Genomic DNA, 19,452 nt, shown 5'->3' with positions numbered 1-19,452 from the left:
CAACCTGGTTGTGCACAAAGATAAAAACTTGAGACTTGCTTGTAAACTTGCATTTGATGGTTTCAGATTCTGATTTATTTTGTGAAAAGGAGGCTTTTTTTTAAACTTCACTACTTCGTTCGCACAGCAAAACAAATTTTTAAAAAGAAACAAAAACCTGAAGGTTGGAGTGTTAAAATGAACTTTTAAAAACCTTGAATGGATAGTTATTCATTTTTTTTAATCCCAGCAAAAAGGTTATATGGACATTTTAAACTAATATTAATTGCTGTGTTCATAACTTAGTAATTGGTAGCCTAGATAAATTGAACAAACATTAGCCAGAGAAGAAACTTACTTATTGATTAATGAGTTGGAACTGCAAGTGATGCATTTGTAAGAGATTAAAGGGTAATCTGTTGTACATGTAGAGGGGCAGGATAAATACTTCAAAAATCTTTAGTTTTACATGCTAAAGCTCATTAGATTGGGTAACATACTGACGGATAGAGAACTGATGAGAAGAAGAAAACCAAAAGGAAATAATAAACTGGTCATTTTCCAAGTGACAGCCAGCGACTATTATGGTCCTGCAGGAATCAGTACTTCTTGGACTCCAGGCATTCACAAAATACATTGATTTAGACGAGAGAATTCATTGTAATATCTACAAATTTGCAGATGAGCCAAAGCTGGAAGAGTGATCTGTGAGCAGGATGCAGAGGTGCTGCGATGTGATTTGGACAAGGTAAAAACAATGATTGCAAATTCTGGAAACCAGATTCTGGATCCTTCAAGGTGAGTGGACAAATGTATGGCAGATGAAATTTATGGATAAATGAGGTTATCCACTTTGATAGCAAGAACAGGAAGGCCAATTATTATCTGAATGGCATTAGTTTGGGAAAGGGGGATGTTAGCGAGTTTTGAGAAGATTTGTAGCTCAGGTTGAGGTTCTAGTTGTAGGTTTGCTCGCTGAGCTGGAAAGTTTGTTTTCAAAGGTTTCATCACCCTACTAGGCAACATCATCAGTGAGCCTCCGGATAAGCCTCCGCTTTCTATTTATGTGTTTCGGTTTCCTTGGATTGGTGGTGTCATTTCCTGTTCTTTTTCACAGGGGGTGGTAAATGGGATCGAAGTCAATGTGTTTGTTGATAGAGTTCCAGTTGGAATGCTATGCTTCTAGGAATTCTCGTGTGTGGCTCTGTTCGGCTTGTCCTAGGATGGACGTGTTGTCCCAGTCGAAGTGGTGTCCTTCCTCATCGGTATGTAAGGATACTAGTGAGAGTGGGTCATGTCTTTTTGAGGCTAGTTGATGCTCATGTATCCTGGTGGCTAGTTTTCTGCCTGTTTGTCCAATGTAGTGTTCGTTACAGTTTTTGCAAGGTATTTTGTAAATGACATTAGTTTTGCTTGTTGCCTGAATAGGGTCTTTCAAGTTCATTAACTGCTGTTTTAGAGCATTTGATGGGTTTGTAGGCTACCAGGCTTTGGCTCAGGAGTTCTACTCCACTATCATCTTGGAGTTAGTTCGATTGAAGTAATGGATTGTTGATAGTTGTGACCCTGTCACTAACATCCAGCACACAAAAACTAAGAGCAAGAATAAGCCCTTCAAAATCTGCTCTGAAATTCAGTGTGATCATGGCTAATCCTGTACCTTATTGCTATGTTCAAGCTTTCACCCCATATCTATTGCCGCCTTTGAAATCACAAAAAAAGTCTGTCTTCATTGAATATATTAAGTGACTCGGCCTCCACAACCTTCTGTGCTAGATATTTTCACATGCTCACTACTGGTTTTGAGTGAAGACATTTTTGCTCATCTCACACTCCTACATTACGTAAGTACAGTGAAAAGATTACAAGTCGGCACTTAATTATCTTTGTACCTAAGGTGATGCCATAAGTACAGATTCTTTGGTATAAAATTTAAAAAAAAGTTTTTAAAAAAGTTTAGACAAATAAAATAGAAAAATAAAAAAAAAAATAAAAAGTACACAATTTACAGCCCTTCCACCTCAGTCCACGCAGGACCCCACCTCCAGTCAGAGCACTGGGGCCTTGTCTTCAGTCCACACATTGGGCCCTATCCACCCAGAGCTGCAGAGCCCCATTCTGGACTCAGCCGCTATGCCACTGACTGCCAGAGTTGTGCCCAGGCACACCAGCCACCTCATCGACAACTAACAACGTCTCCGCTCCTGGTCCTCAGCTGCTGCCATCGCTACCACTGCCTCTATGACTGAGAAGGAAGCAGAGGGGGAAAAAAAGACCAAAAAGAACTTAAAAAAAAGGGAAGAAAAAAGCAAGAAAGGAATAAAAAAAACAATAAAATAAAGAAAGAAAAGCAGTGCACATGCATTCCTGCTCAGGAGCCCTACTTCACTGCCATCATGCATTACAGTTTCCTGTCTGATTATAGTCTATTTAATCTAAGCAGGGAAAACATTAGTTTGTCCAGCCTGTGTGCATTGTCATATTGTCAGTACTGATCAATGATAGAATGACAACATTCTAGACCAACATGCATTACCTTGATGCTGATGATCAAACCAAAATCCTTACAGATGTGGCTGCTGAACGTGTAAAAGGAAATTCCTTAGTTTCTTCAGTTATTGGATAATAGAATATGGAATTACTCATTTTTAGTGTGCTTTCTCTAAGCCTAACAGATTTATTTTTACTATTATTTAGTAGTGCTAAAATAGTCATTGGTTACTTAATTTTCTGTTAGAATATGTAAAGTATTGGATTTAAGGACAGGAGAAATTTGAAGGGCTCTCGGGGGAGCGGGAGTAAAAAGTAGGGGTATTCCAAAGAGTTCGATAGTTCTTACAATCAATGGTCTTAACAGACTGAATAGCCTCTTCTTAAGAGAAGGTATACTTTACTTTCTAGTTTATTAACATGTCGATACCCAGCAGGAATGTCCTTTGCTCAAGTACATTATGTCCTTCAAACATGTCAAATGCAAAACTTTACATTAAATGTACAAAAGAGACATGGATGTAACTTGTGAAATAATATATTAAACTGATAAAAGCAAAATTCAGATAGTTCATCAATGCTATGTCACTAATTTTAAGAGCGGTGTGTGCTTGGATTCTGAAATGATATGTTTCCAAGGTACAGTGTACATTGGTAATTGGCTCACATTATGCTTGCTAACATATCTACATCAAAACACAGGCTGGAGTAATTGTAATTGCAAACCTAATGTAGAAAGAGTGAATAATTTATTGTTGTCTTTCTTTTAACTGAAGGCTAGAACTATTAGTACTATTCACAGGTTGAATTTCTTACTCAAGATTATTTTGTTTGTCTCAGTAAGGATCGTCATCTTGTTCTCCATCCTCTTCACCTTTGTCCTTTGGAATAATGTTTTCCTCATTTACTCCCACTGGTTTGATACTTTCTGAAGGCTCACTTGTCTCGTCACTCTCCTGGTTTTCTCTGCTATGGAACAAAATAATGCAGATTGCCTTTAGTTCTTAATTAGAGCCAAGTAGCACAAGTGGGATCCTCAAATGGAACAGATGCATATCAAATCAACCGATATGCAGGCTGCTGGATACACTTTCCTCATTCCTGATGAAGGGTTTGTGCCCGAAACGTCAAATTTCCTGTTCCTTGGATGCTGCCTGACCTGCTGCGTTTTTCCAGCAACACATTTTCAAGTTATTTAGTTCCTATTCATGACTTAAAACTTCTGTAGACCAATGATTTAGCACCTGGGTATTCAGTTTACCACAAGATATTTTTTAAAAATGCTAACATGATAGGGATAAACAAATTGAAGCATTTAAATTAATAAAGGGATTCAATAGAGTAGGTACAAGTAACTTTCCTCTGGCATGGGAAATCAAGAGGGGACATAATTTTGAAATTAGAGCACAGTATGTTAATAGAAATCTGTAATTCTTTCCCTCTAAACATGACGAATACTCAATAATGGAACTTTCAAGTTGTTGGGTGAAGTGATGGATGGTATCATCAACAATGGCCATAAAGCAGAATTTGCTAGCATTTGCTTAGTCCAAAACCATGCAGGTTAGGTGAATTGGCTATGCTAAGGTGCCCATAGTGTTAGGTGAAGGGGTAAATGTAGGGGACTGGGTCTGGGTGGGTTGCTCTTCGGAGGGTCGATGTGGGCTTGTTGGGCCAAAGGGCCTGTTTCCACGCTGTAAGTAATCTAAGCTGATCATTATGTTTGGTTTCAGTTCTGCCAGTGCGAGTCATCATATGACATTATTTAAAACCTTGGTTCAAACACAGACAAAAATGCTGAATTCCAGAGCTGAGATGTGAGTAACGGAGGTGACCAGTCTCCCCAATGTAGAGGAGAAATGTAGCTCCCCAAAGCCTGTACTCCATCTACAAGGCACAAGTCAGGATTGTAACATAATATTCCCCACTTCCGTGGAAGAGTGCTGCTCCAACAACATTCAAGAAGATTGACACCATCTAGGATAAAGTAATTCACTTGACTGTCGTCATATTCTCCAACACTCATTCCTTCCACCATTGATGCTCAGTAACAGTGTGTACCATTGTCCTTGGTCAGTTGGCACTATTTGGAAATAGGTGGAGAACTGCCTCACACACCATTATTTGCTGGCTCCTATACTGCAGACCCCTCCTATTTCTGACATACAAACAAGGAACAAGAGTACAGATTAGAGTGGTGCTGGAAAAGCACAGCAGGTCAGGCAGCATCCAAGGAGCAGGAAAATCGACGTTTTGGACAAAAGCCCTTCATCAGGAATAGAGACAGGGTGCCTGCAGAGCGGAGAGATAAATGAGAGGGGGGGGGGGTGCGTAGGGGTGGGATAGGGGTGGGAAGAAAGTAGCATAGAGCACAATAGGTGAATCAGAGGAGATGACCTGGGGGTTGCCGTGAGAAAGAACCTCTCAGATTCTTGTAGAGAGAGGAGGAAAACTTCTTCAAGGAACAAAATTATGAGGGGCATGGATGTGATAAATAGACAAAGTCTTTTCCCTGGGGTCAGGGTGTCCAGAAGTAGAGGGCATATGTTTAGGGTGAGAGGGGAAAGATATAAAAGGGACCTAAGGGGCAACTTTTTCACGCAAAGGGTGGTTTGTGTATGGTTGAGCTGCCAGAAGAAGTGGTGGAGGCTGGTACAATTGCAACGTTTAAGAGGCATTGGTTGGGTATATGAATAGGAAGGGTTTGGAGGGATATGGGCCGGGTGCTGGCAGGGGGGACTAGATTAGATTGGTATTTGGTCAGCGTGGACAGGTTAGACCGAAGGGTCTGTTTCCATGCTGTATATTTTTATGAATCTAACAGAACCAAGGTTGATGCTTTGAGTGGAACTTACACAAAAGGTTTCTCAATAAAAATGTATAGGCACGAAAAGAATTAAAGCTGCAATTTCATTTGCATCAAACTCTTTTGGGTTCCTTGTTCTCATGCGACATACCGTAAGAATTTTCTCCTGGGGATTACTGGCCCATTATTTCCACATACTTCCCAAAGACCAGCATACGATCAGGAACTTATAATGTGCTGCAAAAAGAATCAGTGTCATACTCTGCAGACTAGATACAAGTGTGAAGGATATGCTGTTGTGGAAAGTTTGGGGTACAGTTATAGAGAAATACAGCACAGAAACTGGCCCTTCAGTGCAACTTGTCCATGCCAACCAGATATCCTAAATTAATCTAGTCGAATTTGCCAGCATTTGGCCCATATCCCTCTCAACCCTTCCTATTCATATACTCATGCAGATACCTTTTAAATGTTGTAATTGTACAAGCTTCCACCACTTCCGCTGGCAGCTCATTACAATCATGCACCACCCTCTGCGTGAAAAGGTTGCCCTTCAGTCTCTTTTATTTCTTTCCCCTCTCATCTATGTCCTCTAGTTATGGACATCCCCATGGCAGGGAAAAGACTTTACATTGAAAACATTGGCTTGACCTTCAGTTCATCTCTTCTGACCTTTTGTTGAAAAATCACGAGAAATGGCGTTTAACTGTTACATTATTTCACAGCTCCTACTGATTTCGCACTACACTACTCCTTCCCATCCCGTATATTTCTTTTGATGATTTCAAAAGATAAAGTGTGCTATCTAATAGAATACAATGTTAACAGTATTTTGTTTCTCTCAGAAACCAACCATTTGTTTTCTTACACCAAAGGGTATCTGACCTCAGTCAGATGGGGGCATGGAGGCATGATATGGGACTACCCTGAATGGCAAAAACAATGTTGAAAATTTGGGAAATAGTACTACAAACAACTTCTTATTATTTGTTTCAAGTAAAGCCACCCCCAAATATCATCCTCCCAGAAAGATATTTATTTAGAGTTAGAGAGTCATCGAGATGTACAGCATTCCAACAGTTGCCTAACTAATGTCCTGTACTTCCACAATGTGACCTCCCAACCCCTGTACTCAATACTCTGACCAATAAAGGAAAGCATACCAAACGCCGCCTTCACTATCCTATCTACTTGCAACTTCACTTCCAAGAGCTATGAACCTGCACCCCAAGGTCTCTTTGCTCAGCAACACTCCCTAGGACCTTACCATTAAGTGTATAAGTCCTGCTAAGATTTGCTTTCCCAAAATGCAGCACCTCACATTTATCTGAATTAAACTCCATCTGCCACTTCCCAGCCCATTGGCCCATCTGGTCAAGATCCTGTTGTAATCAGAGGTAACCCTCTTTGCTGTCCACTTCACCTCCAATTTTGGTGTCATCTGCAAACTTACCTCTTATGCTCGCATCCAAATCATTTATGTAAATGACAAAAAGTAGAGGACCCAGCACCGATCCTTGTGGCACTCCACTGGTCACAGGCCTCCAGTCTGAAAAACAACCCTCCTCCACCACCCTCTGCCTTCTACCTTTGAGCCAGTTCTGTATCCAAATGGCTAATTCTCCCTTTATTCCATGAGATCTAACCTTGCTAATCAGTCTCCCATGGGGAACCTTGTCAAATGCCTTATTGAAGTCCATATAGATCACATCTACTGCTCTGCCCTCATCAATCCTCTATGTTACTTCCTCAAAAAACTCAATCAAGTTTGTGAGACATGATTTCCCAAACACAAAACCATGTTGAGTATCCTTAATCAGTCCTTGCCTTTCCAAATACATGTACATCCTGTCCCTCAGAATTCCCTCCAACAACTTGCCCACCACCGAGGTCAGGCTCACTGGTCTATAGTCCCCTGGCTTGTCCTTACCACCCTTCTTAAACAGTGACACCACATTAGCCAACCTCCAGTCTTCCAGCACCTCACCTGTGACTATCGATGGGACAAATATCTCAGCAAGAGGCTCAGCAATCACTTCTCTAGCTTCCCACAGAGTTCTAGGGTACACCTGATTAGGTCCTGGGCATTTATCCACCTTTACCCGTTTCAAGACATCCAGCACTTCCTCCTCTGTAATGTGGACATTTTGCAAGATGTCAACATCTATTTCCCTACTGTCTATATCTTCCATATCATTTTCCACAGTATGTACTGATGCAAAATATTGATTTAGTATCTCCCCCATTTTCTGCGGCTCCACACAAAAGCCACCTTGCTGATCTTTGAGGGGCCCTATTCCCTCCCTAGTTACTCTTTTGTCCATAATGTATTTGTAAAAACTCGTTGGATTCTCCTTAATTCTATTTGCCAAAGCTATGTCATATCCCCCTCCTGATTTTCCTCTTAAATACACTCCTACATCCTTTATACTCTAAGGATTCACTCGATCTATCCTGTCTATACCTTACATATGCTTCCTTCTTTTTCTTAACCAAACCCTCAATTTCTTTACAATTTGACAAGTAATTCATAATTAAGTTTTTTGCCAGAGTTTAGTGGGTGGCACGGTGGCAGAGTGGTTAGCACTGCTGCCTCACAGCGCCTGAGACCTGGGTTCAATTCCCGACTCAGGCGACTGACTGTGTGGAGTTTGCACGTTCTCCCTGGGTGCTCCGGTTTCCTCCCACAGTCCAAAGATGTGCGGGTCAGGTGAATTGGCCATGCTAAATTGCCCGTAGTGTTAGGTATGGGGCAAATGTAGGGGTATGGGTGGGTTGTGCTTCAGCAGGTCAGTGTGGACTTGTTGGGTCGAAGGGCCTGTTTCCACACTGTAAGTAATCTAATCTAATCTAATAGCCCATTATCTCTAGTATGTGCAACAAAACATTCTACCTGTCTTCACTGTCAAAGCTATTGTCTTCTTCATCCGATATTGTAAGAGGGATAGACGCTGTATTTCTTCCTTTATCCTCCACAAATTCTTCATCCACTCCAGCTTGCCGCAATGTTTCACGGTACCGTCTCTCAGCTACGGATGAAGCATTTTTCTAAAACCAAAAAACCACAGTGCTGAGCAGAGATCTATGTTGCACACTTCCATGTGAGGGTGTTAAACTTAAATAATTTTCAACCTGCTTAATTATCTCTCATTTTCTTGTTTAATAGTTTTAATATCTATGGTAGGTGATGATCACCTCTGTATATTTCATTCATATGATCATTTTCGTAATGTCCTCTTGACAGGTTATTGATCTGAAACGTTAATTGTTTGTTTTCCCCAAATGGTGTGTGACCTTTTGAATATCTCTAGCCACAGTCTGTCTTTTACTGCAGATTTCCAACATCTAGAGTATTTTGCTTTTGTATTTGTAGCTTTGAGTTTGACTACGTGCAACCATTTACTTGCTCACCTGACTGACTTGTTCAAAGAGGAACGGTCTGCTACGGACTCGTCTCTTCATCTCCTCCATTTCCTTCATGTATTCTTTCTTCCTCTTGAAATCTCGCTGTCTGAAGCAACAATTGATCAGTTAGAATTTAAGAACACAAAGGTTTCACAAATCAGAAGGGACATAAAAGAACATCTTTGGTTTTGGGTCACAGAGGAATGAAATATTGCCAACTGATTTCTTACATGCAATTGAACACGGCTATAAATAATGTGCCATTTTATTGTTAGATGTACATAGCAATAATATAATAAAATTTGTTATCTGCTATTACAACACACTCTCATTTCTGTATAGAAAAGTGGCACAGTAAGAACTGAACAGACCTATACTGCTTCAATGTTTTTTTGTAGGTCTCTGCTAGGCTTTGATGAGGGTCCATAGCTTTAGCCCGTGTCAATAAAGTTTTGCTCATGCTTTGGGTATTCATCTTGTACTTCTCCATCCACTGAGCTTTCTCGAGCACTTGTTTGTCTCGTTCTTCTAGAGATTTTCTATGGGATAAAATCAGAATAATTTGTTAAAATGGCACAACATAGCAATGCTTAAAGTGATTCTCCTAACTCAAAAAATTGTACGTGTCTCTGTTCTTTCTACCAGCCTTCTTCCTTGCTAGATCTTTGCACATGATTTTTTTTCCTCCAGTCTTCAGTTAGTCTCCATTGGGCAGGGTCAGAGAGATTATACATTTGCAGTGATCTGGGCTACCACACCCCTACTGGCCCACAATACGCTGACAAAACATTTTCTTCATTTCCATTCTTTCCTGCCTCCCTTTAATTCTGAAGCTTCCTGGTGCCAGCAAAACTGGCTTAAAGATAATAGGATTATTAAAATGGAGGCACACATCTTTTTAAAAGGGGTGTTACCAACTGAGTCTCTGAGACTCAAATTTTTGGTTGTGTGCCTCCATTAAAACCACAGGTTGACAGGACCTTGTCAGGTTTTAAATTCTTTGTATTTAGCTTTGCACGTCTCCCAAATGAAATTCTCCCTGCCTGGCCTTGGTACTTGAGGGAATTATCCAACTCTCTCTGCCATCTCTTGGTAGCTGAGGCGTAAATTCCAACTCCACCTCCTTACTGCTCACTCAGTCCATAATACTGGTGTCCTGTTTGACTGTGAGTAAAATGGAGCTTCAAATGCAATATCTGAAGCAGCACCTTTATTACTTTGCCTATTTTGTTACCACAGCCACTATCACAGAAAGTGCCAATCAGGTCTTTGGAAACTTCAGCCTCAATTTCTTCAGTGCCTCCTCATCTTCATTCAATTTGTAGAATTTCAATGCATTTATTGCCCTGCTAATTGTATATTGTAATTTCCCAAGTTCCTATCATTCCTGTCCTTGCAAACCTCCAGTGACTCACTGACTTTAACATCATTGTTATTATTTTACATGGTTACTCCAACTCATCTCTTACCACTTTCTTTATCTCTATTCTCAGCACATGCCTTTCTTTTGACGGTGGTCTAATGTGTGTTACTACTCCTCATGGTCCACCATCAGTAAACAGAAACTCCTGGCATCAGGTTTCTGCTATCGACCTTTATTCCTAAATTCCTCCATTTCCCATTCCACCTTCAAAATCCTCCTCAAAACATATAGCTTCTACTGTGCTGTTGGAGGCTACCTTAACAGACTACAAAGCAGGATTTAGGCAAATGGAAGACTTTTATCTAAGCATAAACTGGTTGATGCAAGGAGAGGCCTGAAAGATCTTCCCTGAATCTCGCCTCAAAATGAGAAAACAATTTTTCCCTTAATCTTTGGCTCAGATTAGAACAGTGATCAATTCTGATCTTTACAGTAAAGTACAGCATATTTATATATTTTGTATTACAATAATCAAATACAGTATAGTCATTGTTCTTCCCCCTTAATTCCATCCACCTAATTGTGTAAAATACCTAATCAATGATGGGCATTCCCATGGACAACCCCAGGTTCCTAAGATCTTATGGTGTTTTTCAGACATGATTATTTCAAGGCTTTGGGATCCTCCTATGCATCCACATTCCAAAGTTATTGGTTATACTCCTTCAAATATACTCAGGCTTGCTTATCTCTCTGAGGGCTGCTTAAATTCTGTTAGTCATTGTATTTCCCACAGTCCAAATCACATATGTAAAAATACAAAAGTTAATTTTAACTACTTGCTATAAGATTTGTAATGTTGACTTCGGTTATAAAGTTATTTATAGAGTGTAAAGTTATACAGCTACTTCTACTGTTAGCACTTTGTAATTACTTTGTAATGGGCTGTGAACAATCTAATTTGTTCAGGGCGTAACAGAAGATGTTTATGGAGACTAATTAACATTCACATCTAGGTTTAAGTGGGTTTTTTTCCTAATGGTTGTATTATACTTTGGTTATATGTGGATCTACCTCTTAAGTTGAAAACTACTTCTATGATTATCTGAAAATATTAACAAATAGGTTCTAGTTAAAAGTTATGAGTAACTTCAAAGAAACAAATAACTACAAAATAACTTTAGCTGTTGTCTTTGCAGCTGCGTAGGGAGTTAATCTGGCTGGCTCATAGGCTGAGATTCATACCTGGTGTTATTTATTCACTGGGACAATCATTGTTTCATTAATGAGGCTAAGATCAATCACTTGGAGGAGAAAGTGAGGACTGCAAATGCAGAGATCAGAGTTGAAAATGTGTTGCTGGAAAGAGCTTATGCCCGAAACGTCGAACTTCCTGTTCCTTGGATGCTGCCTGACCTGCTGTGCTTTTCCAGCAACACATTTTCAGCTACAATCAATCACTTGCCTGTCTTTAGGCAGCCTCTTATCAAAACTGTTTCATATGATTTCTCGTAGGGCCTCCTTCCTGACCTTGGAGTAGTCCTGTTCAAAGGTACCATTATGTTTCACTATGTAACCAGGCAGTTTGGTTTTGCTTATTTTTCGTCATCCTTCGTGTAAGCAGGCATGGGCCATTTTGATATAAGCAGGTACAGGCCACCCTTACATGTGCTTTCAATCATCTCCTGGAACATCTCTTTTCTGACTTGGTGTTCTTTAAATTCCTAGTGAGCATGACGGGCCATTTGTTCTATAAAATGTGCTGTGTACGCATGGTTACAGTTTGTTATCGTACAAATGTAAATTTAAGATAATATCTGAGTTTAAATTGTTGTTGGCAGAATGTACATTGCATTGGCTTATTAATAAATGTGATCTGTTGTTGGCTGCCATACAAGAGTATGTTATTGTTGAATATTTCTGAAGTGTAAGCTGTACTCGGCTCCTATGATTATTCAGTTGTTATTGGTAGTAACAGAACTTTAAGTTGCTGGTGTTGGCTGTTACACAAATGTGTAAGTTGTTGATTTTGGCTGTCGTTAGTTGTTGCTGTAACACAAGGTATTAGTTGCTATGTAAAAGTAAGTTGTTGGATATTTCACAAGTGTGAGCTATATTTGGCTGCTGTTTAGTGTAGATGTTATTGGCTGCTATACAAGTGAACAACCCAATGTAGTTGCCCATTGTTTGGTATAATTTGTTGGCTTTCTCTCCAAGCTTGTCTTTTCCAGGAAACCTGCTTCCTCAAATCTATTTCAATCAAACTGCTGACCAACTAACTTTTCTTCCTGGCTCATATTAGTTAATATTGTTAGCTGTTTCCTCTTCTCAGGTACTGTCCTACTCTTCAAATCTGCCAGGTTCATACTTGCTCAAAATAATATTAACCCTTCTTCCCTTCAAACGATTGCAACCATCCCCAAAGCAAGATGAAATAATGTGTATGCTGGAAATTTGAATTAGAAGCAAAAAAGGCTGGAAGAACCCAGGCTCCTCCTCAATGTGGATTCTTAGTGTTCTTCTCGTATTGTATTCAAGATGGAAGTTTACCAATAACACCTTCAGGAGAACATATTCAATCTGGGGAAACACTGGCAGATTAAGTTTAATATAAGGAAGTGTGAAGCGATTTATTTTGGTAGGAAGCAACAACGTAACCAAATTTTAAAGGACTTCCAGGTACAAATATTGGAGAATAATTGTGTGCACATTTTCAGAAGCACATATAATCCCTGGCTTTATGAATAGAGTACCAAATCAAGAATTCTGTACTAAATGCTTTTAAACGTAGGAGCCTGCTCAGAATTTTGTGCCAAATTCTCAGCACCATACTGTAGCAGAAGGACAATCTTAGATTGTACCATTCTAGTGTATTTCCTCTGCACAAAGGGTGAAATTAGATGAAGGACACGTTTCAGAGTCATTGAGTTATATAGCATAGAATCAGAACCCTTTAGCCCACCATGTTTTTGCTGACCAACAAACACCAAACTATACTAATCCCATTTATCTGTACCTAACCAATAGCTTACTAAGTCCTGGCTTTTTAAATGCTCATTCAGATGCTTCTTAAAAAATGTTAAGAGTGTATATGCCTCCACCACCCTCTCAGGCAATATGTTCCATATTTCTACCACCCCCTTGGTGAAAAAGATTTTTATCAGATCTCCTCAAAACCATTTATAGATCACCTTAAACTTATATCCTTTGGTCTTAAGACATATCTACCAAGGGGAAAAGATTCTCATAATTTACTCTGTTTGTGCCTCTCAATTTTGTGCACCTCAAATCAAAAACCCATCCCACCTCCTCAGACTGTAGCCTGAGACAATCCTCCTATCAACACCAATTTTCATGTCATCTGCAAACTTACTAATTCTACTTTTTATATTCACACCCTAGTCATTAATGTACAGAACAAAGAGTCCTAGCACCAATGCCTGTGCTACACCACTGGTCACATGCTCCTAATCACAAAAACTCTCCACAATCACTCTTTGTGTACACACACACACACACACACACACACACACACATATGATCTTATAAACCTCCACAAGTTTACCCCTCAGCCTTCAACACTCCAGGGAAAATAGCCCCACACTGTTCAGCTGCTCCCTACAGCTCAAACCCTCCAATCCTGGCAGTGTCCTCGTAAATCTTTTCTGACCCTTTCAAGTTTCACAACATCTTTCCTACAGCAGGGACACCAGAACTGAACACAGTGTTCCAAAACTGGCCTAACCAATATCTTGTGCAGCTGCAACACGACCTCCTAACTCCTATCCTCAATGCACTATTTGTAAGCTAATTTTGGACCATGTTTGTCAACTTGCATTGGATCTCATAGGCTGTTAATTTTAGGATTTTTAAAATTCCATACCTTCCATGTGGGATCTTGTCAAAGGGCTTTATGATGTTTGTGTAAACCACTTCAACTGCATCAGTATAATCAATACACTTAGTCATCTTTTCAAAAACTCAATTACATTTTCTTAACTTAATTACTGACCTAAAGGAGAATTTATACAAAATCTCTGGAGTATGGCAAGGTCCTAGGGAGTGTTGCTGAACAGACACCTTGGAGTGCAAATTCATAGCTCCTTGAAAGTTGAGTCACAGGTAGATAGGATAGTGAAGGCGGCATTTGGTATGCTTTCTTTTATTGGTCAGAGTATTGAATACAGGAGTTGGGAGGTCATGTTGCGGCTGTACAGGACACTGGTTAGGCCACTGTTGGAATATTGCGTGCAATTCTGGTCTCCTTCCTATCGGAAAGAGGTTGTGAAACTTGAAAGGATTCAGAAAAGATTTACAAGGATGTTGCCAGGGTTGGAGGATTTGAGCTATGGGGAGCGGCTGAACAGACTGGGGCTGTTTTCCCTGGAGCGTCGGTGGCTGAGGGTGACCTTATAGAGTTTTACAAAATTATGAGGGGCATGGATAGGATAAATAGGCAAAGTCTTTTCCTTGGGGTCAGGGAGTCCAGAACTACAGGGCATAGGTTTAGGGTGAGAGGGGAAAGATATAAAAGAGACCTAAGGGGCAACTTTTTCACACAGAGTGGTACAAGTATGGAATGAGCTGCCAGAGGAAGTGGTGGAGGCTGGTACAATTGCAACATTTAAGAGGCTTTGGATGGGTATATGAATAGGAAGGGCTTGGAGGGATATGGGCTGGGTGCTGGCAGGTGGGACTAGATTGGGTTGGGATATCTGGTCGGCATGGACGAGTTGGACCAAAGGGTCTGTTTCCGTGCTGTACATCTATATGACTCTACTGTAGCCTTGTGATCAAAACTAGTATTCTAGCAGCATAGACCTAAATCCCTTTGGAACCACCTGCCCTCTACCTTAAGCAAAACTTTTTTTTATCTGAAAGGGTGTTAGAATAGGAAACTTCACAACATTTAGGAAGTGTTTAGATGAATACCTGAAATGCTATAGAAACAGGGCTATGGAACAAGTAGTAGAAAATGGGATTAGAGTGGATGGGCATTCGATGACTGGGTCAAAGAGCTCCTTCTATGCTGTAAAGTTCTATGACTAGGCCTGGACTAATAATCCAGACATTAAAAAAAGTGTTCAAATCCCGTCATGGCAGTCAGGAAATTTAAATTTAAACAAATTTGGAATTTTAAAAATCCTAAAATGATCACAACACAGTAGGCCATTTGGTCCATCATATCCATGTTGAATTCTTGCATGAGCAATTCACCACCCCTATTACCCACCCATTACCCATAGGCCTGCTTTTTTTTATCCTCTCCAGAAAATTATCCAAAATTATTCAAAATTCTCTTTTGAATCTGCATTCACCCATATTGAAACATTGCATTCTAGATCCTAACCACCTGGTCCATAAAAAAATTCTTCATGTCAGTATTGCCTCTTTTGCCAATCACTTTAAAGTGATGTTCCATCGGGAGAGTTTCTTCCTGTTTATTCCACAAATGTCTCATAATATAATGTATAAGACCCCAGTGTCCCAGTATCACTGTACTCACTAATCAAAGTTAAAAATCACAACACCAGGTTATAGTCCAACAGGTTTATTTTAATGCACTAGCCTTTGGAATGCTGCTCCTTCATCATTAGGTTGTGCAGTATATGATTGTTAAGTCTGAACAAACAATCCAGGTCTTTTTCAATACATCATTTCAGTTACATCACACTGTAAACTTTTGCTATAAATTCTGTGTCTTATAATCTCATACTCCACAACCACCTGATGAAGGAGAGGTGCTCCAAAAGCTAGTGCTTTCAAATAAACCTGTTGGACTATAACCTGGTGTTGTAATTTTTTAACTTTGTACACCCGAGTCCAACACTGGCACCTCCAAATCCTCACTAATCAAAAGTATGTAGAAACTGAAACAATAGGTGTCATAAAAAGTTATCTGGTTTAAGTAGGTAAAAACAATGACTGCAGATGCTGGAAACCAGAGTCTAGATTATAGATTAGACTTAGACTTACAGTGTGGAAACAGGCCCTTCGGCCCAACAAGTCCACACCGACCCGCCGAAGCGGAACCCACCCATACCCCTACATTTACCCCTTACCTAACACTACGGGCAATTTAGCTTGGCCAATTCACCTGACCCGCACATCTTTGGACTGTGGGAGGAAACCGGAGCACCCGGAGGAAACCCACGCAGACACGGGGAGAACGTGCAAACTCCACACAGTCAGTCGCCTGAGTCGGGAATTGAACCCGGGTCTACAGGCGCTGTGAGGCAGCAGTGCTAACCACTGTGCCACCGTGCCGCCCGTGCCGCACAGTAGTTCAGGCAGCATCCGAGCAGGAAAATCGACATTTTGGGCAAAAGCCCTTCATCAGGAATTCCTTTTGCCCGAAACATCGATTTTACTGTTCCTCGGATGCTGCCTGAACTGCTGTGCTTTTCCAGCACCACTCCTATTTGGTTTAAATGTCCATTAGGGAAGGAAATCTGCTATCCTTATCTCACATGGCCTGTGTGACTCCAAACTCTCAGCAATATGATGAACTTATGGTTATCTTATAAAGTGGCTCAGCAGGCTGCTCAATTTTATTCAGGAAGGAAACTTACCAACATCTTCTCAAGGGCAACGAGGGATGGAATAGGTGCAGGCCTTACCAGCAATGGTGGCATTCCATGAATAAATTTTAAAATAACACCTGTGAGGCATAGTACACAATCCATTTCTCGGTCAATTTATTTACAATGTACCAAAAAGAAAAAGTGTGCTAATGAGAGTTTCTGTTTAATTTCTAATTTTGATTTACCTGACAGCTGAGTGCCTTTTCCTTGCAGCATCTGTTGTGTAGGTAGGAAGTGTATCAGAAGATAGTGAATGAATGCCACTGAAAGAATTGTTTTCATTCAAATGAGTCTTAACTTTCTGATGAGAATCCTGTTAATGTAACAGCAGAGTAACCATTTTATGTTTGAAAAGAGTTATGCAATATCATAATTGTTTAACACAAGAATTGTTTAATGATATAACCCTTTTTAATGTGAAATAAAGTTAAATTATTGCACTTGCACTAAAGTTAGGTAATTAAGTTGTTAAATGCATGTTAGTTACACCAAAAGGAGCCCAAGTATGCAATCGAGGACTTCATTTTCACTCATACTCGCCATCAGAACCACAATATTTGATTAGGGTTTACTGCGATAATTCAAAATAATTTTCTATTTTAATAAATCCATGAATGATCCATTAATTTAAATGAAGCCATCTAACTAACACAGAATAATAGTATAAAAATATTGATTTGAATGAATTGGGTTTGTACTAAGAATAGGCTTCTTGCAAGTTGGTTTCTGGTATGGTGACGAGATTACAGGTATCTGACACACACACACACACACACACCCTTTGCTGGAAGGTGGTCACTGTTGCTAGATATTTTGCCTTCTCTTTCCTCAATGCCAGGATCATAGAGCAAAGTTATGCTTTTGCTGCTCAAGACTCTCAATGCCGTGGGTACTGGACACACATTGGCATTGTTTCAAAAGTGTATTGAGTCTGTTCCATGCTGTGCTTACCAGAATTACTGCTAAGCAATCTGTGTGATCCACAGGGTAAATTTTGACATCGATATCTCCAACCATGAATAGCTAACTCCGTACAGGTCACATATTGAACCTAGACCTTGGATACAACTTCAGGTAGAACATGGAACTGCTTGATGCTGACTTTAAAAAAGTACAAACTCTGCTTCATACTGTCAAACTGATAAATTTCAGCAACTCAAACAAGTTTTCTCACTAGAGGTGCACTCTACAGCCAACTCTATGTTACATTTGTAGTCTGGAATAGCTTAGTTGGCTGGACAGCTAGTTGCCATGCAAAGTGACTCCAACAACATGGGTTCAATTCTTCACCAGTTGAGGTTACCTTGAAGAACTGTCCTTCTCAATATCTCCCCTCAGGTGTTATGACCCTCAGGTAAAGCCAATACTAGATGTCTGCCTAAATGAGACAGCAGCTCTCTGATCTGGGAAGACCATGGAGATTTTACCTTTACCTGAAATCGTTAAGTGTAAATATGTCATAGACATACAATTTATATATTTATGCATACCTGTAAGCAGGCACCTGAAAGTACTGGAAAGGTGAAAGTGGTACCTTAAGATCATCCAAATCCAGTGGCAAGAAAAATGATCTAACAGCAGCATCCTCTCCAAAGCCAAACAGTCCAATGTTAAAGGCGTTAATTACACAAAGCCAGTTTTAGTTTGCAGGCCCCACTCCTGTAACAACTGCTCAATTTGGAACTTGGTCACAGAGATGACTCACAGGACGACAGTAAAAACATTTCAGGGACGTCCTTAAAGCATCTGCGAAGAGCTCAAACATCCCTGTCAACTCACGGGACTCTCTGGTTTATGACCAACCTAAATACATAAAATTTGTTTGGGAAGCACGGAACACACTTCACTGGGAATGCGTAAAAGCTAAGTTGATTTGTTGGAGGAATTGTACTTCCCTCCGAACACCTCAGTTTCCCAACCCTTCAAGCACTGGCTGCTCTATGTGTTGCAGTATTCATAGTGGGTTGTGTGATGGCTGATAAGTCTAATGAACCAGAATGAAAAGCAATTCACCTCAATCCCAAGGGACTGCAAAAGAAGAGAATGACCTGTAAGTAAATTCCCAATGGTAAAACGTCAGCATGTTCCCTGCTTTTCTGTTGCAGTTTCAGTGGAAATTAGGAGGAATCCCTTAAGAAATGGCATAGTCATAAACGGCAAGTAATCTGCTCTGCCAGATTATAGCTCAGTAAGTGAAGATGAAGATCCACCCCCCCATGTATCTAGATTGGGATTTCTGGAATGTATTTGGCTGTTGATATTAATACACTTCAGTTTTGAGAGGAACTTCCAACCTGTGGCATTACAGTGAAAAGCTTACCTTTGATACAACTTCACTTGTGTTGCTTTGCCGTGGTGCTAGTTTTGATGTATGAAGTTCAAAGGGCACACATTTGGTTGTCTCCTTCACCTGCTCCTTTCTTCTCGCTTCTCTTTGAAAAGCTTTGTAGAGTTTTACATAATCAGGAACGTCTGGATTTATCCTCGGCTTGAACTTTGGCTCATCTTCCAGGAATCCCAGCTTTTTCTCTCTGGTTTTCATAGAGCTTGATCTAGCCAGCTCCTTTTTGTAAGGATGAAGATTTATAGGTGAAGAAGCACTTTTGAGTAAGTCTGCAGCTCGCATCTGTATGCGGATCTTTCTGAACAGCTCATCTTCTTTAATAGAGAAACAGGAAAAATGTCTGCATTTTAATAAATGTATACTTAGCAATACACTTGGCAGTATCTATCGGTGATATCATAACATTGAAGAGATAAGCAAAATTCAGGCACTGCACAACTAAAATCTCAGCTGTGCTATTATGAAGAGTTGCTAAGCAGAG

The 19,452-nt window shown here is 40.2% G+C and overlaps 1 protein-coding gene across 9 annotated transcripts in view; it reads right to left on the bottom strand.

The window, feature by feature from the left end:
• Nucleotides 1-2,751: 2,751 nt before the first annotated feature.
• fam161b (FAM161 centrosomal protein B) overlaps nt 2,752-19,452 on the bottom strand; it is a 35,384-nt gene continuing 18,683 nt past the window's right edge. For 8 of the 9 annotated variants that reach the window (XM_060829409.1, XM_060829410.1, XM_060829407.1 and 5 more), the window contains 6 exons: nt 18,948-19,285; nt 16,813-16,940; nt 9,052-9,219; nt 8,687-8,786; nt 8,169-8,323; nt 2,752-3,438 (listed from right to left, as the gene is read on the bottom strand). In XM_060829409.1, coding sequence (XP_060685392.1) covers nt 3,306-3,438; nt 8,169-8,323; nt 8,687-8,786; nt 9,052-9,219; nt 16,813-16,940; nt 18,948-19,285 — 1,022 coding nt within the window. In that variant the 3' untranslated portion in view covers nt 2,752-3,305. The remainder of the gene's footprint in view (nt 3,439-8,168; nt 8,324-8,686; nt 8,787-9,051; nt 9,220-16,812; nt 16,941-18,947; nt 19,286-19,452) is intronic. The other variant, XM_060829413.1, reaches the window with a different exon arrangement.

The sequence above is a fragment of the Hemiscyllium ocellatum genome, chromosome 8, assembly GCF_020745735.1.
Source record: "Hemiscyllium ocellatum isolate sHemOce1 chromosome 8, sHemOce1.pat.X.cur, whole genome shotgun sequence".
Lineage (NCBI taxonomy): Eukaryota > Metazoa > Chordata > Chondrichthyes > Orectolobiformes > Hemiscylliidae > Hemiscyllium > Hemiscyllium ocellatum.
This window is presented reverse-complemented; position numbering and strand designations above follow the sequence as displayed.